This window comes from Schistocerca nitens, chromosome 11 (assembly GCF_023898315.1).
Source record: "Schistocerca nitens isolate TAMUIC-IGC-003100 chromosome 11, iqSchNite1.1, whole genome shotgun sequence".
NCBI lineage: Eukaryota > Metazoa > Arthropoda > Insecta > Orthoptera > Acrididae > Schistocerca > Schistocerca nitens.
The window spans coordinates 75,010,863-75,034,453 of record NC_064624.1 but is presented as its reverse complement, the minus strand read 5'-3'; the positions used below and the strand labels follow the sequence as shown (position 1 = coordinate 75,034,453).

Genomic DNA, 23,591 nt, shown 5'->3' with positions numbered 1-23,591 from the left:
ATTTATGGTGCCAGTTCTCTCCACACTACTTCAGACATTAGTTGACTCAATGCCACGTCATGCTGCAGCACTTCTGCCTGTTAGCAAGGGCCCTAAATGATATTAGATAGGTGTGCCAGTTTCTTTGGCTCTTCAATGTAGGTTCATATTGCAATGTGATATGAAACGAAATGAGCCTGTGAGGTCAGTTGTAGGGAAGGCAAATGGTCCACTTCAGCTGTTGGAGACTTCTAGGAAGGTGTAGCTCATCTTTAAACAAGACCACGCACAGGACACTAAGGCAACCCATTTTTGAGCACTGTTTGAGTGTTTGAGATACCGATCAGATCATATTAAAGGAACACAATGAAGCATTTCCGAGGTGTACTGCTATATTTGTTGTTTGTGAGTAGCAATCAACAAATGAGTAATTCGGAAATTTTACATGACCACAAATGGGAATCCCCAGAGGGAAGATGATCTTTTTGTGAAATACTGTTGAGAAAGTTTTTGTCAGTAGGGTCAGCAGCATGAACTAAGTCAAAATATGACATTTTATAAGAAGTCAATTCCAGTAACAGCAACATAATCTTTATTTGCTTATATTTACAGATTTCTGCACAAGCTTGCCTCTTTAAATTTACATTGCCATTTTGAATTGCACCTGTGGTTGTTGTGAATACTCAATTTTCTTTACGTCACACATATTATCATTGACATTATTTTTATAAATTATATTTTTACTTACATCTAACTGGAGTTGATGATCGTCTGGCATCCAGGGTCAACTGTAAGCTGTCCATTATGAAACGACATTTGATTGAAAGACTGTAGCAGAGCATGTGAAAGCAATCTGTCAACTTTCTACCTATATCTTAAACATGAAAACTACAAAGCCGAACACATTGAAAACACTGTACAAAGTTTACACAAAATATCTAATTGATATTCTATGAATATTTTGGAAGAATGAGAGATGTACACATATATGAGAAATTTCCTTAACAACTTGCGCCGGCCGGTGTGGCCGAGCGGTTCTAGGCGCTTCAGTCTGGAACCGCTACGGTTGCAGGTTCGAATCCTGCCTCAGGCACGGATGTGTGTGATGTCCTTAGGTTAGTTAAGTTTAAGTAGTTCTAAGTTCTAGGGGACTGATGACCTTAGATGTTAAGTCCCATAGTGCTCAGAGCAACTTAAGCCCTAACAACTTACTTAACGAATGATTTCACTTTTGTATGGAGCAACAGTCATAAAAAAACTGTCTGAAAGATATAACTGCCTTTTGACTGCACAACAGGTTTTATTCCACAACCAAAATCTGTTGTACCGACAAATGACAGTTATATCTTTCAGGAAACTTACTCAGTGATCAAACTGACCTGAAACACAAGCCTTACTTAGATAATTGTATTTAAATTTTTAACCACAAGAAAGAATAATCGTATCAAATCACAGACAAAAAATTTAACCAACTAATATCAATGCATTGGAAATACCATCGGTGACTACCAAAGAAGATAAATATGTTAAGATACAGCACCTAAGGATCTCATCTGTCAAACAGTTACCACATTAAGTTTCATATTGCAAAAGCTATGTGATTATAATAATATTATTTCATGACAGGCCACTCGCAGTTGGCTCTCGGATGCCATATGATCAACAACCTGTCAGCAGCCCATGGTCGTGCGGTAGCGTTCTCACGTTCTCGCTTCCCACGCCCGGGTTCCCGTGTTCGATTCCCGGCAGGGTCAGGGATTTTCTCTGCCTCCTGATGACTAGGTGTTGTGTGATGTCCTTAGGTTAGTTAGGTTTAAGTAGTTCTAAGTTCTGGGGGACTGACGACCATAGATGTTAAGTCACATAGTTCTCAGAGCCATTTGAACCATTTGATCAACAACTACATACATACATACATTAATCCTTGTTCCATAGATAATGGATATGACATTTCGTAATGATGTGGAATGTGTAAATTTAAATAGTTTTCTGTTCATAAAATAATAATTTTTTTCTTTTTATTTATTTTAATACAGTTACTACTTCATATCTAAGAATTCATCCATTGAGTAGGAGTATTTGTCATTCAGAAATTCTTTTAATTTGCTTTTAATTGGTGATTGGCTACCTGTCAGACTTTTAATACTATTTGGCAAATGACCAAAGATTTTTGTGACATCATAATCTACCCTTTTCTGTGCCAAAGTGAGATTTAATCCAGAGTAGTGAAGATCATCCTTTCTTCTAGTGTTGTAGCTATGCACTTTGCTGTTATTTTTTAACTCGGCCTAGATGTAAGTAAAAATATAATTTATAAAAATGATAAATAAAATCATAAATAACATGTGTATAAGACTCACTTTTCCAAACCACAAAGGCACATTAGAAAATGGCATTGTATGCTGAAACAAGCAAACTTGTTGAACAGAAACCTCTGTATACGAGGTCTGTTCAAAAAATTCCACAACTTTGTCCACTAGCAGACCTTTCACTTATTGTGCATAGTCTCCTTTGAAATACTCTCCTCCACAATTGATACACTACTTGCGATGCCATTTCCACTTTCAGGACCATTGTTGGTATGTATCTTGCTGGATCGCTTTAAGTTGCATCTGCTGCAAATTTTCTTCAATGTTTCCTATTGTTGCAAATCTTTATCCTCTGTGTGATTTACTATTTTGGAAATTAAAACAAAATCCACAGGAGGCAGGTCTGGAGAGTACAGAGGATGAGGCAGCACAGTGATTTTGCTTTTTTGTGGGATAGTCACAAAACAACAGGGATGAATGTGTGGGTGCGTTATTGTGATGCAAGAGCCATGAATTGTCTGACCACATTTCAGCCCCCCTGGGATTAGAATAGGCCAGAGATATTCCTGCCTGTCGTAAGAGGTGACTAAATGGAGTCTTATCACCTTCCGGCCTGTATGCGATGGTCCCCTGTATGGTTTGACCTGTGCTTTTCAAAATTTTCCCAAAGAGCGAGCCAACTGGGGTAGTGTCCATCATGCATTGAGATCTTTAGCCCACTTTCTCGTCATGGCATTGCAGTCCCGCTTATCTTCCATCTCTTGGGCAAGGACACCTTCCTGGGTGCATTTTCCTTCACCCACTATGATGTGTCGTTTTCTTTGCCGATGATGACTTTGGAATTCTTGGCACCTCATATACATCACAGTAGCCAGTCTATTTAGGTGGACCGCCATGTACTCAGTTGGTTGTAGCCCCCTGACTACACAGGGATCCCTCTGCTGATGCCTGCACCTTTAACTGGCCACATATGCCAAGAAGTAGATGCCCATCACCCTAGAGCGTCAGGACTCCCAGCAATGGTCATCCTGCCAGGTGGTTTTTGCTGTGGCTGGGTGGCGCCCATGGGGAGGTCCCCTGGTCACAGTGCATGGCATCTGGGCAGATGACGCACGATGAAGTGCACCACGTCATCACTTGCTGGTGATCAAATGCCAGCAGTCTAAGTGTTCCAAGTCTCAGTACAATGCAAGGAAATATGATCCGAAGTCATTACTCTCCCTGGCCACACCAGGGAGGAATGCCGGTGCCTCATATGTACAAGAGCTGATGCGGACTCCTTAGTCTTGATGAAGCCTCAGTTTTTTGTAGAGCATTTAGAGGACAAGTTTGGGGAGGTGGAGGTCTTGTCCATACTGTGGTCAGAGTCAGTTTTGATAAAAACAGCATCCTCTGCCCTGTCACGGGCATTACTTGCTTGTGACAAACTGAGGGATGTTTCTGTAACCATTACGCACCATATGAGCTCAAATATGGCCCTTCTTATGCTGTCTGACAGTGGGGTATGCGCCAACTTAAAGCAATGAGGTGTTCGTTTCATCCGGTGCATGCATTGAGGTCCGAGGGATCATCAGGTTGCCACCAGTTCCTTCATCTTGGCCTTCGTGGATGACACCATAACCGAGAAGATCAAGGTGTTGGTCTACTTCTGTGATGTCAAGCCATATATCCCTCCCCCAGTGCAGTTCTTTAAGTGCTGAAAGTTCGGCCGTATGCCTTCCTGCTGTACTTCCAGCATCATCTGTTGAGATTGTGGATGTCCATCCCACCCCAGTACTCCATGTGTCCTGCCTCCCATCAGTGGCAACTGCAGAGAACATCATTCCCCTTGCTCACCAGGCTGCAGGATTTTACAGTGAGAAAGGAAAATCATGGAATAAACTGCGAGAACGGTTGTAGCCCCATCAGTTCTGAGAGCTCCAGTTGCTTCTCAGGGCTGGAATACATCAGCTGCCCCTTTGATGGTGGGGGGGGGGGGGGCACTTCCCTCACTGTTGGTCCTGCACCACCTACCTCAGGAGCACTGTCCTCCAACCATCAGGGACACAAGTCCCCACTTCTCAGCCGGAGAAGCGTAAGTCTCCTTCGGCTCCTATCACTACAAAGTTGTCCCTTGGGTCACTCCCTTCCCAGGTGGGAAAGATGACACCTACCACTGGCTGAAGTTCCCAAAAGCAGATGGTTGTAGGGCTTCATGATAATCCTCCATCCCAGAGACAGAATCAGTGAATCCGTCCCAGCCAGAGAAACCCAAGGACTGGCGAGAGAATTCCAGAAAGAAGACCCCCAAAACCAAGGGAATTGCGGTGGCACCCACACCAACTTCTGCCTACAAGCTCTGCATCTGCATCTGCATCTGAGGATGAGGTAAAGATTCTGGCATCCACTTAGGACCTAGATCTCGCCAGACCCTCAGACACAATGGATATAGCCTGTTCAGGAAAAAGTCGGTGGCAGCAGGTGACCCTGAGGCATATACTGCCTGATGAGTGTTTCATGCCTTCCCAGTCTCACGAACACATCATCCTCCAGTGGAATTGCGGCGGTTTTTTCCACCATCTGGCTGAGCTACGACAACTGTTAAGCTTTACACCTGCTTTCTGCATCGCCTCCCAAGAGGCATGGTTCTTGTCAGTGTGGTCCCATGCCCTTCGTGGCTTCAGGGGATATTACAAGAACCACAGTGAATATAATAGAGTGTCGGGTGGAGTTTGCGTTTATGCCCTGAACTCGGTATGTAGTGAACCTGTGCCCCTTCAAACTCCTCTTGGAGCTGTGGCTGTCAGGATACGGACAACACAGGAAGTAACTGTCTGCAACGTCTATCTCCCTCCAGGTGGTATAGTACCCCTGAATGTATTGGCTGCACTGATTGATCAACTCCCTAGATATTTCCTATTTATGGGAGATTTTAACGCCCATAACTCCATGTAGGGTAGCCCCATGTTAACTGGGCGTGGCAGAGATGTCGAATTGTCCCAACTCGGCGTCTGTCTCTTAAATACAAGTCGTCCCCACACATTTCAGTGTGGCACCTATTCGACCATTGATCTCTCAGTCTGCAGTCCTGGCCTTCTTCCATCTATCCACTGGAGAGCACATGTTGACCTGTGTGGTAGTGATCACTTCCCCATCTTCCTGTCACTCCCCCGGTGTCATGCCCATAAACGCCTACCCAGATGGGCTTCAAACAAGGCAGACTGGGTAGCTTTCACCTCTGCTATCACTGTTGAATCTCCCTCACATGGTGCCATCGATGTTGTGATTGAGCAGGTCACTACAACGATCGCTCCTGCGGCGGAAAGCGCGACCCCTTGTTCTCTAGGGTGCCCTGGCGAAAGACAGTCCCTTGGTGGTCACCAGAAGTCGCCGAGGCAAGAGCATTGGCAAGCTCTACAGTGACAGAAGTGGCACCCTTCTCTAGAGCACCTAATAGCCTTTAAGTGGCTCCGTGCCTGCATTTGCTTGCTTATAAAACGACGAAAGCAGGAGTGTTGGGAGAGCTATGTGTGGATCATTGGGTGCCAAATGTCACCTTCCCAAGTCTGGACGAAGATCAGACGTCTTTTTGGGTACCAGACCCTAACAGGTGTCCCTGGTATTAACATCAATGGTGTGCTCTCCACCAATGCAGACGTGATTGCCGAGCAGTTTGCTGAGCACTTTGCTCGAGCCTGTGTGTCAGAGAACTACCCCCCAGCCTTCCACACCATCAATCAAAGGAAAGTCCTCTCGTTCACTACATGCCACAGAAAACCCTATAACGCCACCTATACAGAGTGGGAGCCCCTCAGCCCTTGCACATTGCCCCGACACAGCTGCTGGGTTGGATTGGATGGGATCCACAGTCAGATGATTAAACATCTCTCGTCTGACTACAAGCAATGTCTCCTCGTCATCTTCAGCCGGTTCTGGTGTGATGGCGTCTTTCCATCGCAATGACGAGAGAGCACCATCATTCTGGTGCTAAAACCCAGTAAAAGTCAGCTTGATGCGGATAGCTATTGGCCCATCGGCATCACCAATGTTCTCTGTAAGATGCTGGAACGTATGGTGTGTCGGCAGTTGGATTGGGTCCTGGATTCACGTGGCCTACTGGCTCCATGTCAGGGCGGCTTGTGCCAGGCTCGCTGTACCACTGATAATCTTGTGTCCCTCGACTCTGCCATCCGAACAGCCTTTTCCAGACGCCAACATGTGGTTGCCGTCTTTATTGACTTACGTAAAGCATACGACACAACTTGGTAACATGATATCCTTGCCACATTGTACGAGTGGTATCTCCTGGGCCCGCTTCATATTTTTATCCAAACCTTCCTGTCACTATGTAATTTCCGTGCCCAAGTTGGTGCCTCCCATAGTCCCCCCTGTATTCAGGAGAATGGAGTTGTGCAGGGCTCCATATTGAGTGTATTTCAGAGGCCATTTACGGCCTAGCTGTAGGGCTGTTGGTTCCCTTCTCTGTATTCCGATGACTTCTGCGTTTCATACCGTTCCTCCAGTACTGGTGTTGCTGAGCGGCGCCTACAGGGAGCCAATCACGAGATGCAGTCATGGGCTCTAGCCCATGGCTTTCAGTTTTCAGCCACGAAGTCTTGTGTCATGCACTTCTGTCAGCGTCATACCATTCATCCAGAACCAGAACTTTACCTTAATGATGATCCACTCACTGTATTTGAGACATATCGGTTCTTAGGACTGGTTTTCTGATTCCCGATTGACTTGTCTACCTCACCTTCGTCAACTTAAGTGGAAGTGCTGGCAGCACCTCAAGGCACTCAGTGGCTTAAGCAACACCATCTCGGGTGCAGATCGCTCTATGCTGCTGCATCTACAGAGCCCTTGATCAATCTCGCCTTGACTATGGGAGTCTGATTTACGGTTTGGCAGCGCCCTCAGTGTTGTGTTTACTCGACCAGTGCGTGACTGTGGCATTCGCCTAGTGACAGGTTATTTTAGAACGAGTCTGGTGATCAGTGTTCTGGTGGACGCCGGAGTCCCTCAATTGCAGCTCTGACGTTCACAACTTCTCGCCAGTTCTGTTGCCCACATTCGTAGTTCTCCTGAGCATCAAAATTACCATCTCCTTTTCCCACTCACGGCAGTTCATCTCCCATATTGGTGGCCCAGGTCAGTGCTCACGATTGCGGTTCGCATGCAATCCCTTCTCTCCGAACTGAAGTTCTTCTCTTTAGCACTTCCACTTGAGGTCCATTCACGTACACCTCCATGGTGTGCAGATTGGCCAAAGCTTCGTCTGTACCTTTTGCATGGCCCAAGGACTCTGCTAACCCCGCCGCTCTCCGTTGTCATTTCCTCTCGATTCTTGAACATTCCGGGGCTCTGAATTTATTTACACTTGTGGCTGAATGGCTGATGGTAACGTTGGCTTCGCCTATATCCACAGAGGCCATATTGAACAGCATTCCTTGACCCCTGGCTGCAATGTATTCACTGCAGAGTGTGTGGCCATATCTCATGCACTTCAGTACATCTGTTCCTGTTCTGGTGAGTCGTTTTTTCTGTGCTCTGACTCTCTGAGCAGCTTAGAAGCTACCAACAAGTGCTACCCTCGCTATCTTTGGTTGCAAACGTCCAGGAGCCCATCTCTGCCCTGGAACGGTCCACTCATTCAGTGGTGTTTGTGTGGACCCCAGGACATGTCGGAATCTGAGGCAACGAACTTGCTAACAGGCTGGCCAAGCAAGCTATGCGGAAACCGCTTCTGGAGATGGGCATCTCTGAAACTAACCTGCATTCTGTTTTAAGCCACAAGGTTTTTCAGCTTTGGGAGATGGAGTGGCCTAACAGTATGCAAAACAAACTGTGTGTTATTAAGGGGCTGTGAATGAGTGGAAGCCTTTCCTGTGGGCTTGTCACAGAGAATCAGTTGTCCTTTGTGGGCTTCGCATTGGCTGTATGTGACTCACACATGATTACCTCCTCCACTGCGAGGACTGAACTCAGTGTTGCTGTGGTTCCCAAATGACAGTCATCCTCCTCTTGCTGGACTGCCCACTTTTAGCCACTCTGCGGCAGACTTTAAACTTTCCCAGTACCCTACCTTCGGTGTTGGGCAACAGTGCCTCAACAGCAGCTTTAGTCTTCCCTTATTCGTGAGGGCTCATTTGATCTGAGTTTCAGCGCATGTCCTTTGTCCCTCTGTGTCCTCCACCCTAGGACCTTTATAGAGAAGATATTAAGGTGTTGCAGAGTGGCTGGCTTCTCCTTTTTTATTCTCATGGTCCGCCGGCCATTGTAATTTGTTTTCTTGTTTTTAATATCTTCCCAGTCTCTTGTGTCTTTCTGGGGTTTTCTTGCCCTGTTTTGTCCTTTGTAGTGTTCGTTGTCCTTCTGTCATTCTTCTGTTTCTTCCTTTCCACTGTTATTGTGCCGTACATTTTCTTTTTTTTCTTCTTTCCTTTGGGTAATTGTTCTACTGGGAACAAGGGACCGATGACCTCGCAGTTTGGTGTTCCCCCCCCCCCCCTTTTAAACCAACCAACCACATTCAGGCCATATCCTTCTCACAATTCCCAACAGGTGTCGCAACACATCCCTACAGTATTATCGATTAACAGTTTGTCCCTGTGGTATGAATTCATGACGACGTTCTTGACATTAGTTTCATCAGTAGATGTCGAAGGGCGTCCTGAATGAGGGACATCTTTGATTTCCATCTGGCCATTTTTAAACAATGTGAATCATTTGTAAACTGAGTATGCCTTAAGTGCTTATACCGTAGGCTTCCTGCAATATTTAGTGTCTCTCTGTAAATGTTTTCTCGAGTTTCACACAAAATTTAATGCAGACATCTTGGTCCTCTGGCTCTGCCATATCAAAATTTGCAAACTGTGTGACACATGTTAATCAGTACACCACTGAACAATAGCTAACAGCCATACAACAATGAAACTTCCGGCAGTTACTCATTAAACACAAACGTGTGCAGGGCTCGAAACCGCATTTCAGTCCAACACACCATTGGCACAAAATTACGAATGGTCTGCAATTTTTGAACAGATCTTGTACAAGTAAATAAGGATTAAATTGCAGCTACAAAATTTGAAAAATCAATAATTCAAGAATAGTCTTAATTGCATTTATTATTGTTATAATAGCGCCATCCGGTGTCAACCCGACGTAGGGGTCATCTTCTGGGCATTTACACCATTGGTCGACTGCTGGTGGTGTTACTCCTGTGGACATAATGGCAGGAAACTATAGTTCTTATAAAACTAGTAAGAAAGTTTAGAGAAGTGGTGTTTGTCATAGGCTGCAAAATGATCCTACAGCCACCCACGTATGTCTTGCATAAGAACAGTGAAGACGAGATACGAGAAATGAGGTTTCAGAAGGAAACACGTAGAGAAACATTTTTTCCTAACAGCATTTGTAAGCCGGACAGAAAAGGGAATGACTAGCAGTAGTAAAAGCAGTGCTTCCCCATTTACTGTTACAAGATTGGTGTCCAATAGTGTGAAGAGAATTGAAGAGAACCAGTAAATGAGGTCTCCACATCAGTTAAGGAAGTTCTTCTAAACAGTGATTTACGATTCGGAGTGTCAGAACATCGTTAAATTCCACCATAGTAATGATATGCCAGAACTGTCACATGCAGTCATTGATTATGTAAATGACATTCACAGGATGATAAAAATAAGTTCTTTCGAAGGCCACCTTTGCTAAATGAGCTCTCCATATTGAAACAGAACCTATGTAATGAAGGAGAAGAGAGCTTCCAGAAAAGTAAAAACAGCAACCAACCTCTGTTAATAATGCTATTTATTATGTACAAATAGTATCATAAACAGTTAAGAACTGACTGGCTAATCATCAGATTGGTATGCACATTGATAATTAAATTAATTAAAACTACACACACACACACACACACACACACACACACACGTATGCACATATGACACAGAGCCAAAGAAATGGCCTGTTGGAGAAGTTACAACATGAACAGTAATGTTACAGTAGGAGGTTAACAATACATAAAAGTTTCACTATAAGCAATACGTACTGCATGAAACTTATTTGTAACTAAAATGAAAATAAAAAATCGTTATTTAGATTGCTGTGCCTAAGTTGACTTTTGCAATAAAGAGTAGTTATAAAATCATACTCATCTTGAATTCTTGATGTGGTAGATAATGGCTCAGCTTGTTGTTTAATTAGTTTACAGGGTATGTTCTCTCAAGAGGCCAAGGTCTTGACATGTTTAATGAACAGAATTTTTTCTCTGATAGTCTTGATTCTTTGTAATGCATTCATGGAACAGTCGTGTCAATAATCAGGTTCTGTTCTCTTGTGTATAATTCAGTTGGATGATCTTCTAAATGAAACACTTTTTTAAGAATCAGTTTTATGTATTTCACCATAACAAAAATCAAAACAATCTTGAATATATAAACATGTGGCATATATCATTGAAACTTTACAAGTCCCTGATACATAAATACAGTTGAGGAAAGTTCCTGATTTGCTTCTCCCATGCCTGTTCTCTGTGAATACATCTCACTAATACTTCCTCCCCAACTCTTTCCAGAACAAATAAAGTTTACAAAGATGTTTTGGTTCATTAGTACAGAGAGTTTCACAAATGTCAATGCAGGTAACTGAGATATATTTTCTGTAGATAATATTATTTGATATACAAACATTTTGTGTAAAGAATGAATGATTTCATAACCATAAATATAATTTTTACAGCAGATTTTTAATAATACATGTTGTGCAAGAAGTAGGTTTATTTGCCGATAACTAGTAAAAGTAACAAATCTGATTTCGTGGGATAGTGTTTTCAGGTATAAAGTGAAAATATAAAGAAACTGATTTTTAAAATGTGATGGAAGAAATATAACTTGATAAATGAAATTTAAGTTGATGGTCAGCCATATATAACAGCCCTGAAAACTTCCTTTTAGAACACAAGGTATGCAAATTCAAAGAAACACTAGAAAAAGAATTATATTGAAAGATCAATTTGTTGACACAACTGTTTCATCATCTACTACTGAGCAGATGTCACAAAGGTGTAGACTCGTTTCAATGCCTGTTACGGGTTTTATGCATTACAAATGTGGCTTTTGATATTTAACTGATGCCATTGACACATTCCTTGCTTTCAGTCTCAAACCTTCTCCCGGTGTGACCAGTGTAGTATATATTAACATTGCATTTGAAATTTTTTTATGAATATTTGGCTGAATATCCATTTGTTTTGAGTCATTAAAGTTTCTTCTGTTACATAGTCTTAATGGTTCGATTATGAACAATTTGTCATTAATGTAAAAAAGTGATGTGTAATGTATAATATGTAAATTATAAAGAATTAGTTCATCATTTTCAATGCAACCTTCAGAAAGAGTGAAATATAATAATAAAAGTAAGTTGTTGAAAACACATTTTTCCTGTCTCTATGTATCTGTCTTCTTTTTCTAATGTTGAAAATAATCACTGTCCTCAGCAGTAACCATGTTAAACAAACATTAGCTACTGATAGGGCAAAGAAAAAATCTTAAGAAGTGGATATAACACAGTTTTCCATCGTGAACAAAATTACGGAAAAGAACAAAAAATAGGAATTACACTTTGGTAGTCATAGATTTCCAAGCAGAATTGAGTTCAGTGGCTACCAAATGTGAAGTACCAGCCCTTGGAAAACAAAGCATTGATTCAGCCTATGTAAGTGCACTGAAGAGTGGTTGTGTCAGCCTCACAGTTTCCCTCACACTGATCATGATAGACAGAACTAAAGAGTCAGACAAAACTGGATATTAATAAAACTATTCTCAGTCTTCCCAGAAAAGTTTTTCACATTGCCAAATTGCCAAACAGAGAAAATAGATGCATTAAACCTGTAACTCTGGTGATAATCACACAGTGTGGCCGCACAGAAGAAGGAATTGTCTTTTGTACACAGAAGTAATCAGTGAACTGATGTACAATGTGAGATTAGACCTCATAAAGTAAGGTACCTATTTCCAATGTTTCATTTGGATCTGGACACTGGACCAGTATTGGTGAAGTTTTTCTGTTTTTCTATTTTTCAGTGTCAAATTACCTTTTTAAGAACTGTGGGTTAGTGACTATAATCTGTTTAAAATTACTTCAGGGTTAGGAACTTTTTGGAGGTAGTAAGGGGGAGCCCACAAGGAAGGCACAGACTGTATTCCACCAATTCTGCAATACCTGTAACAACAGGAAGCATGCAGAGTTGTCAGACCTTCACCCCAGGACCAAAAAAATTTCCCATTTCCATTGTTTGAACTTCAGGCAGTTTGCTGTTCTGTGTGATTATTGCAAACTGTGATTTTGTTTGTTGTGATTTTTACTGTTGCCGGAGTTATTATTGCATTTGTTGTTACTTTTATTTGTTGTGTGGTATTGAACAGTGTTTCACAAAGAAAATCATCAAAAGTTGAGTAGAAAAGTTCCACCTCAATCTCTCAGCTAGGGTATTGCCATACAAGGTTAGTCAAGATAAATGGTTTGTGTTACTTGCCTATTTTGAGACTGAATAACTTAATGGTGGCCTCTGCTATCTGTGAGCAATGTAATTGATAGAAGTGCTGCAGCTCTGAACATAAACAAGAATGGTAATGAGAAAATGGCAAGAAAATGTTAAAGAAAGAAAAGGAAAGTGGAAAAACATCGAAGGTTAAAATTCTTGAGTAAAAAACATGGTATGGATAAGTGGATTATGAATATACTTCCATTTGCTGAGAATGCAATTTGTCTTCAAGCTTATGATTAGTATTGTGGAAAGGAAAATTGAACACTTGGAAGTTATTGGTCACCCTTAAGGAATCAGGTCTTCTTCATGCCTGTCACAAACAGTATTACACGACCTAGGATGTTACTATGTACATTTCTGTAGCTGTAAGCTGTTGATGAATAGGGAGGATGTAGCTGCATGGCAATGGCAATTTGTAAGGCAGATCCTTGGCATCAGTATCAATTAAGTGGTGTGGCTTGATGAGATTTGGGTCAGTTATGGTCACTTTATGAAGCAGGGCTCGCCAGTTGACATAAGTAAGGGAACATTGGCAATTCCTTCTGACAGTGGGGACAAACTTATTCTTTGGCATTCAGGAACCTCAGAAGATTTTCTCTTGAATGGTTATGTGCTTCTAAAGTCGAGCAGACAGGAGATGATCCTGACGAAATAACCTAATTATGTTAATAATGTTGTTCATAGAATCACTAATGCATAATCTGGGAATACTGTGAACAATTGTTCTAGATAATGCTCCTTATCATTCAGCTGTAGTTTACAATACATCTACCATGACAAAGAGAAAGAATGGAATGACTAATTGGCTTCAATTTCATAATGTTGATTTAAGTGGCAGATAACCCTACAAAGGTGGTGCTTATGGAATGAATACCCCTACAAAAAACACAGTTCCCCATATACGAGCCGGTAAAGACATATGAGTATACAATCAGTAGGCTACCACTTTGTTGCTACCATTTCAACCCAACAGAGATAATATGGGCCCAAATTAAGAGGTACATAACCAGGAGTAATAATAAATTTCTGTCTTCTGCAGTCAGAAAGCTCACAGAAGAAGCAGTTTTAGAATGTCATATCTGAAGACTGGAAGAACACCAACATACATACTTACACCTTCAGTGAAGGGGAAGACTTTCATTTAATAACATCAGTACAGTACAGTGTTACTTACATCATCTGTGAGTGACAAGAGCGAATTGAGTGGAATTCTTAGCTTATCACAAAAGAAATTAAATAAAGATAGCATATTCAGAGTGAAATGCACAATTTACAGCAGTAAGTAGTTACATAACAAAATAATTTTGGAGTAAGTTTTGCCCCCCCCCCCCCCATGAACCGCGGACCTTGGCGTTGGTGGGGAGGCTTGCGTGCGTCAACGATACAGATAGCCATACCGTCGGTGCAACCACAACGGAGGGGTATCTGTTGAGAGGCCAGACAAATGTGTGGTTCCTGAAGAGGGGCAGCAGCCTTTTCAGTAGTTTCAGGGGCAACAATCTGGATGATTGACTGATCTGGCCTTGTAACACTAACCAAAATAGCCTTGCTGTTCTGGTACTGCGAACGGCTGAAAGCAAGGGGAAACTACAGCCGTAATTTTTCCCTAGGGCATGCAGCTTTACTGTATGATTAAATGATGATGGCGTCCTCTTGGGTAAAATATTCCGGAGTTAAAATAGTCCCCCATTCGGATCTCCAGACGGGGCTACTCAAGAGGACGTTGTTACCAGGAGAAAGAAAACTGGCGTTCTACAGATCGGAGCATGGATTGTCAGATCCCTTAATCAGGAAGGTAGGTTAGAAAATTTAAAAAGGGAAATGGATAGGTTAAAGTTAGATATAGTGGGAATTAGTGAAGTTTGGTGGCAGGAGGAACAAGACTTTTGGTCAGGTGAATACAGGGTTTTAAATACAAAATCAAATAGGGGTAATGCAGGAGTAGGTTTAATAATGAATAAAAACATACGAGTATGGGTAAGCTACTACAAACAGCGTAGTGAACACATTGTTGTGGCCAAGTAGTACAAGTTTATATGCCAACTAGCTCTGCAGATGACGAAGAAATTGATGAAATGTATGAGGAGATAAAAGAAATTATTCAAATAGTGAAGGGAGATGAAAATTTAATAGTCATGGGTGACTGGAATTCGAGTGTAGGAAAAGGGAGAGAAGGAAACATAGTAGTTGAATATGGATTGGGGCTAAGAAATGAAAGAGGAAGCCGGCTGGTAGAATTTTGCACAGAGCATAACTTAATCATAGCTAACATTTGGTTTAAGAATCATGAAAGAAGGTTGTATACATGGAAGAACCCTGGAGATACTAAAAGATATCAGATAGACTATATAATGGTAAGACAGAGATTTAGGAACCAGGTTTTAAATTGTAAGACATTTCCAGGGGCAGATGTGGACTCTGACCACAATCTATTGGTTATGAACTGTAGATTAAAACAGAAGAAACTGCAAAAAGGTGGAAATTTAAGGAGATGGGACCTGGATAAACTGAAAGAACCAGAGGTTGTACAGAGTTTCAGGGAGAGCATAAGGGAACAACTGACAGGAATGGGGGAAGGAAATACAGTAGAAGAAGAATGGGTGACTTTGAGGGATGAAATAGTGAAGGCAGCAGAGGATCAAATTGGTAAAAAGATGAGAGCTCGTAGACCCCCTTGGGTTACAGAAGAAATATTGCATTTAATTGATGAAAGGAGAAAATATAAAAATGCATTAAATGCAGCAGGCAAAAAGGAATACAAACGTCTGAAAAATGAGATCGACAGGAAGTGCAAAATGGCTAAGCAGGGATGGCTAGAGGACAAATGTAAGGATGTAGAAGCTTATCTCACTAGGGGTAAGATAGATACTGGGTATAGGAAAATTATAGAGACGTTTGGAGAAAGGAGAACCACTTGTATGAATATCAAGAGCTTTGATGGAAACCCAGTTCTAAGCAAAGAAGGGAACGTAGAAAGTAGGAAGGAGTGTATAGAGGGTCTAGACAAGGGCGATGTACTTGAGGACAATATTATGGAAATGGAAGAGGATGTAGATGAAGATGAAATGGGAGATATGATACTGCTTGGAGAGTTTGACAGAGCACTGAGAGACCTGATTCAAAACAAGGCCCCCGGATTAGACAGCATTCCATTAGAACTACTGACATCCTTGGGAGATCCAGTCCTGACAAAACTCTACTATCTGGTGAGCAAGATGTATGAGACAGGCGAAATACCCTCAGACTTCAAGAAGAATATAATAATTCCAATTCCAAAGAAAGCAGGTCTTGACAGATGTGAAAATTACTGAACTATCAGTTTAATAAGCCACGGCTGCAACATACTAGCGTGAATTGTTTACACACGAATGGAAAACCTAATAGAAGCCGACCACGGGAAAGATCAGTTTGGATTCCGTAGAAATGTTGGAACACGTGAGACAATACTGACCCTACGACTTAATTTAGAAGAAAGATTAAGGAAAGGCAAACCTACGTTCTAGCATTTGTAGCCTTAGAGAAAGCTTTTGACAATGTTGATTGGAGTACTCGCTTTCAGATTCTGAAGGTGGCAGGGGTAAAATACAGGGAGCGAAAGGCTATTTACAATTTGTACAGAAACCATATGGCAGTTACAGTGTCGAGGGGCATGAAAGGGAAGTAGCTGTTGGGAAGGAAGTGAGGCAGGTGTCTACCGTCTCCCCAATGTTATTCAATCTGTATATTGAGCAAGCAGTAAAGGAAACAAAAGAAAAGTTTATAGTAGGTATTAAAATCCATGGAGAAGAAATAAAAACTTTGAGGTTCGCCGATGACATTGTAATTCTGTCAGAGACAGCAAAGGACTTGGCAGAGTAGTTGAAAGGAATGGACAGTGTCTTGAAAGGAGGATATTAGATGAACATCAACAAAAGCAACACAAGAATAATGTAATGTAGTCGAATTAAGTTGGTTGATGCTGCGGGAGTTAGATGAGGAAATGAGACACTTAAAGTATTAAAGGAGTTTTGCTATTTGTGGAGCAAAGTAACTGATGATGGTCGAAGTAGAGAGGATATAAAATGTAGACTGGCAATGGCAAGGAAAGCGTTTCTGAAGAATAGAAATTTGTTAACATCGAGTGTAGATTTAAGTGTCAGAAAGTCGATTCTGAAAGTATTTGTATGGAGTGTAGCCATGTATGGAAGTGAAACATGGACGATAAATAGTTTGGGCAAGAAGAGAATGGAAGCTTTCGAAATGTGGTGCTACAGAAGAATGCTGAAGATTAGATGGGTAGATCACATAACTAATGAGGAAGTATTGAATAGAATTGGGGAGAAGAGGAGCTTGTTTCACAACTTGACTAGAAGAAGGGATCGGTGGGTAGGACATGTTCTGAGACATCGAGGGATCAACAATTTAGTACTGGAGGGCAGTGTGGAGGGTAAAAATCGTAGAGGGAGACCAAGAGATGAATACACTAAGCAGATTCAGAAGGATGTAGGCTGCAGTAGTTACTGGGAGATGAAGGAGCTTGCACAGGATAGAGTAGCATGGAGAGCTGCATCAAACCAGTCTCAGGACTGAAGACCACAACAACAACAACAACAGTGAGTTTTGATGTTTTAATAAGAAGGCCTTATCAGCAACCAACTCCAAATGAAGTTCATGTCAGTTATATAGTCTGTATCCCACAAAATAAATATTACCATTTTCAGTGTAATTGCTGCAATACTGAAGTAATGTTTTTTGTATCACTTTTTATTCTTTCTCCAAATACTTGTTGGCCTATTTAAAGTATGTTTTCTCACCATGATAGACATGCATACGTATTATATTTTATTATGTTAGACATAAGTAGGTGGATCAGAAAAATTAATAACATATTATAAAAATAGCGTTCCGTATATCATAATGAAACCATACGGCTGACCACTTAGTACTTGATGCACAAGGGACCATTGTGCATCATATGTACCTGAAACTGTCTCATGTTAGAAAACTCTGACAGAGTTATGATTTGGAGTTGATGAAAATTTGACATATTTCTAAGATTTCATTCATTTCATCTGTTCACTTAACATCAATAACAAAAACGTTCCCCACACGTAGAAAAATCGATAACATCAGATAATCCATTGTTTGAACTGTCCATATTATAACTTAATAATTTGCTGCCTCAAATAAAGTGAAAACATACCGCAGCCCTTCGAGAACATGTCGAGGTGGGATCCTTATTTATAAAGAGGGTAGTTTGAGAGATTGAGCAAGCTGAATGAAGTGGGAGATTATTTGACAGTTCAGTGTTGGATGTGGCAACTCCGCTTTGCACCTCCACAATCTTCTGCTCAACTGTCAGTTCTACAGTGATTTTGAACGACCATAGTACTTTGTATACATCTGTATAAGTTACCACTTCAGAAACATTAAGAGAGATAATTAAGAGTGTTTGTAATTCTTCCTACAATAGAGTAAATGAGCCATTGCATTTTCACACTTCTTGTAAATGGTCAATAACAGAGTATTGTATTCCCAGTTTAGACTTATACCAATAAGGCATAAATTTTAATGTGAAAACTTTTGAAATGAGGGGTTTTGCAACAGTCAGTGAAGAGGTGAGTGCTGAGAATCACTAAGAGAGGCTAAAAAACAAAGAAATGAATCTGAAGATAGGTTAGAGTTGATGATCTAGTTAGGACTGTAATGAAAATTGGATGGTAGGGGGTACGACATGGACAGAAGAAGGTAGACATGAAGGTAGGCAGGCCACAAAAGTTACTTGCTGCATTTCAAAAGAAAAGAAAATGAAAAACTTGAAGGCGGTAGATGACATTGAAATATACACAGGAAGAAAGTAAAAGTGTAAACCTGAGGACTCTAATGCATGGAAAAGTCTAGGTGTGGCTTTGATTCAGCAGTAGAAGTCAAATGGCTGCTGGTGCTGCCGATGGTGGTAGTGAATGTTTATGACCTTCAAATTACTGTGTAGCTGCATCTGTACATAAAATGAGAAATTATTAAGCTGTGGGTCTCTGATGTCACATGGAAACCACATAATTTCAGTTTTCCTGAACTTCTAGAGCTTCTGTCTCTTCACTCACAATTTTCTGCATCGTTTGAACTATGTGTGTGTCCAGCATTTTATTATTTACTATTCTGACTCGTGCTTCTAAAGTAGCTCATTCACTTGATGAATACTTATTGTTTGTACTGTTTTCTGCATTCTCAGGATAATTATATATATTAAAGGACATGTTATCGATATGTCTACCACAGAAACAGGGACTGTAATGATGTATCAAGCAACAAAATACGCTAGACTCTTAATGTTCTGGCCATTCCACCCAGATATGAGTGCTGGATTAGTAGAAGTGCCACATTATTGTGAGTGTCTGTAATTTAGTTTAAACACAAAGGAAGTGTACTTTATTAAGTCCTAAGATACATTAACTTTCATAGAAGACTTACTTTTTGACTGTGTACATATACAGTAGTATCACTTACTATGAAACATGTCCCAAATTTTTAGTCATCACAATAATGATAAACGATGTCAGCGCACTGCTGCCTTACAAGCATTACACCAGTACTGCATGTATCTGGTTGTTGCATAATGTTCTTCAGGAAGATGTCTATAGCTTTGGCACCAGCAGCATGAGAAATCTTCATGCTCTCTCCTGATACGCCCTTTTCTTCTTATTTCATCAAACCTGTTCTACACACTTTTATTTCCTCACCTTGTTACGTTTGGTGTATCTCACAGTTTTCCTCATTCAGCCACTTAGCAAAATATTCATAAATGTCTCATCCTCCTGGAGCTTATAGAATGTTTAACATTGTACTTGACAAACAACATTGCTGCGTACATTACTTCTCCTTGACCAACTAGAGACCAGTGGTGGGCCATGTTACTGAGAGGCCTGAGTACTGATAGCCACATTAGTGAAAGTTTAGTTTAAGAGTAAAAACGAACACTTCAAATATTCTGCAGTCTGAAAAGCTGACAGCTTACACATATGTGTATGTTGTCTTTCACTGGTTTCACAGTTATACATATGTGAGTATTTGTATAGCATTAGAATCAGATGTACAGAGTAAGAAAGTGTCATTCAAAGTTGAACATGTGTTAAGCTGTTCAAGACTACAGTCAACAAAGTCAGTACCATTTGTTTAAAATTAAAAATTATTCTAATATTTTGGCCATAATTGAGAATGGCTGACACAATTGGGAATGGCTGAATTGTGTGGATTGTAACTTGAATGACCCTATACAGTATGTATAATGCTCGTGGCATGGGATAATGTGTAAATCTCCAATTTAAATTATACTTCATGCTTGAAGGCAATTCAGTAGCCTTAAGGTTGAAACTTCCTGTGGGTGATTAAAATTGTGTGTTGGACTAAAACTCAAAACTGGCATCTTGCACGTTGTGGCTGGCACCAAGACCATGTCAGGAAGTTTCAAAACTGTTCATGCAGTATTTTAGTGTGAAAGATTCATTCCAGGAACTATATGATTCTCTGATGGCGTCCACATTTATTTTTGTGATATGAATGTTGGAATTGTTCAGTAAGTTAATGATGTGTGTTTCTTAAACTAATTGGTCTGTATTGCTAGCCCTCAGCTGAAATTCAACCCCATGCATATGTGAATGCATTTGCATCTGTCATTCAGCAAGGAAATATTTGTCTTTGTGGATGCACTGAGTCGTTTACTGCTTCTGACTAATTTTTTTGTATGTTTCTGTAATGAAATAATTTCTATAAATATTTTGCATGTTTCCCACAGCCTGTTATTATACATTGTAAGTTACTTTTCTGTGTATTACCAGTAGGGAGTAATCCAGAAGTAGCAGCTGTCAGAATAGTAGTAGTGTGTCTTAATTTTTTTACTTACTTACCTTTTTGAATTCATTACCTAATAGTGTTATAAAATGTTTCAGGGGATAGCCTCAAAAAGACTTGCACCACACAGTCCAGGGTAAGGTTTTCATTATTCATTGAACTATTCTCTTAGAAGTACAGTTAACAGAGTGTATTAGTGCCCCACTACTGGAATGTGGGGAGGCCAGCCTGACCCAGGTCAAATGTACTTTCCAAATTAAAAAAGAAGGCTAGTAAACAGGCCAGTTTTGATGTGGAGTTTAGGCACTTTTGAACATCCCACTGGGTGAATACCAGGCTGGTATCCATATCCAACTCAAAATGCATGCCACACTACTATTTAGAAAATGATCTTACACACACTCACAGGATTTGGGGGAGGAGGGTGAATAGGAGACTGAGGACTTCAGATGTTTAGTCTCCTAAAGCCCACAATCAACAATAACAAGTACTGATTCTCATTAGCTCATGGGAAAAATGTTAGTTGTATATTGAGGACTTTTTCTTTTATTGTTGTATTAATAGGCAGTCATATCACAGTATAAGGGAATATGATCAATATTGCATATGTATTTGGATTTAATGCTGTATGTGTGCTAGGTGAGAATGCCATAGTTTTGTACTATTAACTTTATACACAAGTTAGCAGTAAAATAAAAGTGACTAAGTGATGAAATCTGAAAGCTGTGTCCTTAACTGCGTGCTATGAAAGGCCGATTTATGTAGATGGTTTGCTGATGAAATGAAGTGTGTGAAGTTTTCATTGCTCCATTTATCTGCTTCCAAGTGCTGAGCAGTATTCTTATAGCAGGTAGTGACTAAATCTCTTATTGTAACTAGTTTCTTAATCAACAAATCAGCATAATGAAAATAAACTGTAATAACTTTCATGGAAATTCCAGACTAATTTTTAATTCCCTTCTGGCGTTCAAAGAAATTGAATTGGTAGTAGATGCCTATTTATTTGAAGTTGAATCCACTGTCAACAGATATCGTCATCCTTCATATAAAATACAAACAATGCGAAATGGAATGTTTTAGTGCAAAGTACCACACCCAAATGATATCCAACATGAAAATATGTAGGGTGGTGCATGAAAAATTGACCCTGAATACTAGAATTCTCATTGTTGCCCACCAATCATCATATATTGTTTCGAAGCTGCTGCAGTTCCATTTTATGTTAAATACAAAAGTTGTGTCATGGTTAAGACTATAAAGAAATATCTCAGTAAGATACATCTTCTTCAAGAAAGAATTGCAATAGTGGAGGGGTATTTTTGCAAAGAAGTTTCTTGACCTTTCCATACAGACAGAGAGCAGTCTAACAGGATTTGGTGACAAAATGGTGTACTACAGAGTCAGTTGTGAACAAGAAAAAGACGCAGGCCCCACCTGTTTGTGCACCTACTGTGATCATGGTGATCAGAGTACAGTTGATCCAGAATCCAAAGAAATCAACACACAAATTGTCACAAGTGAATGTTTGTGCTCGTCTTGTCAACATGTTTTACACCAGATAGTGATGAAACCCTACAATATGTCACACTTCTTGTGAGCCAATCTCATGAATTCATGAGAGATTCAAGAAGAAAAGACTGTCAGTAAAAGATGTGGCTGCTGCTTTCACCTGACATAACCATGTATGATGTTTAACGGGGGATGTGGCGGAGGGGGGGGGGTGGAGGGATTAAAGGGAGAAGTACACACATAACCCAATAATGTTAGAAGACTTGAAGAACAATACTTCTGATGAAATTTTGAGAATTGTTGCGATGGAGCTGTTAAAGTATATATTTACATGTTAGCTTGCACAAAAAATTGCATTGAATCATGAGGTCATTTTTAGCCCCTAATGTGATGTAGTGTAAAAGGCAAAATCAATTCAGTAAATATAGGCTTTTATATTATCTTATTTATTATCTAATTACTACATGTTCATCTAATTTTTGTTTTATCTCTCATGGTGGACAACAGTTCATGTGTCGTTAGCAAGCAGTCTGTACTCGGGTTCAGTTTTTCAATCGCCATCCTACATAAGGCAATACAATATTGTTTTAAGCAAATTTGTTATGACACATAAGTATCTAATTTTCCTGTATTTGTTGTTAAAGCTTCGTATCTATTATTTCATAATGTGACACATAACATGATACTTGTTACAAACTACATCCACATTTATGTTTGTATTCTGTAATAGCATATGTTTCTTGTACACCACTGGAAATGAAAAGGTAAAGGTGATGCTTTTCATTTATGATAACTTCACAAAACTGAGTACTTCCTGAATCTTCAATACAAAATCGCACAAGAATTTATTTTCATAAGAGTTTTTCTGTTGAATGAAAGTACTTCTTGCCTATTTTTTAGTCCTTTTATTGTGTTCCGATTGAGTATCATCACTTCAGATGATTTACATCATTTACATTCTGTACCTTATTTAAATACCATTTGCTGTATACTTGCAACCATGCACAAGTTCTCTTTGTCTACCTGCTCAAAGAGCAGAGTCAAAACATGATATAAAGACACACATAGGAACTCCATCCAAAACCTTATATTACCATCAAAGTTACAATGTGAGATTCATGAGTCATAATGAGATACACCTGTAACATTGACCTTATTAACAGTATAATTTCCAGTATTTGCAGATTCACTATAATTCAGACTGGTTGAAGTTGATTGTAGTTCAGGTCACCTCGTGTCTGATGGTATGTTAGTTCTTACTCACACTCTTGATATTCTGAGTTTCTGCACAGATCTTCTCTGTAGGTAATAATTTGTGAATATCTTCCAGAATTTCGTTGTGGATAAAAGTTTATGGTGCAGGGTTCTTGTGTTGTGGATAAGTTGTGCCCTTTTTTTTTTTTGTAAATATGGGTTTTTGTTCCCCTTCCAGTCTCAGCAAA

At 40.2% G+C, this 23,591-nt stretch overlaps 1 protein-coding gene across 50 annotated transcripts in view; it reads left to right on the top strand.

Annotated features, from left to right (window-relative positions):
• LOC126212861 (zinc finger protein 83-like) overlaps window positions 1–23,591 on the top strand; it is a 1,762,073-nt gene that overhangs the window by 1,382,641 nt on the left and 355,841 nt on the right. For 3 of the 50 annotated variants that reach the window (XM_049940324.1, XM_049940323.1, XM_049940330.1), the window contains one exon: window positions 20,739–20,776. The exons of the other annotated variants lie outside the window; for them this stretch is intronic. In XM_049940324.1, the coding sequence (XP_049796281.1) occupies window positions 20,739–20,776 (38 nt within the window). The remainder of the gene's footprint in view (window positions 1–20,738; window positions 20,777–23,591) is intronic. 50 annotated transcript variants of the gene reach the window in all.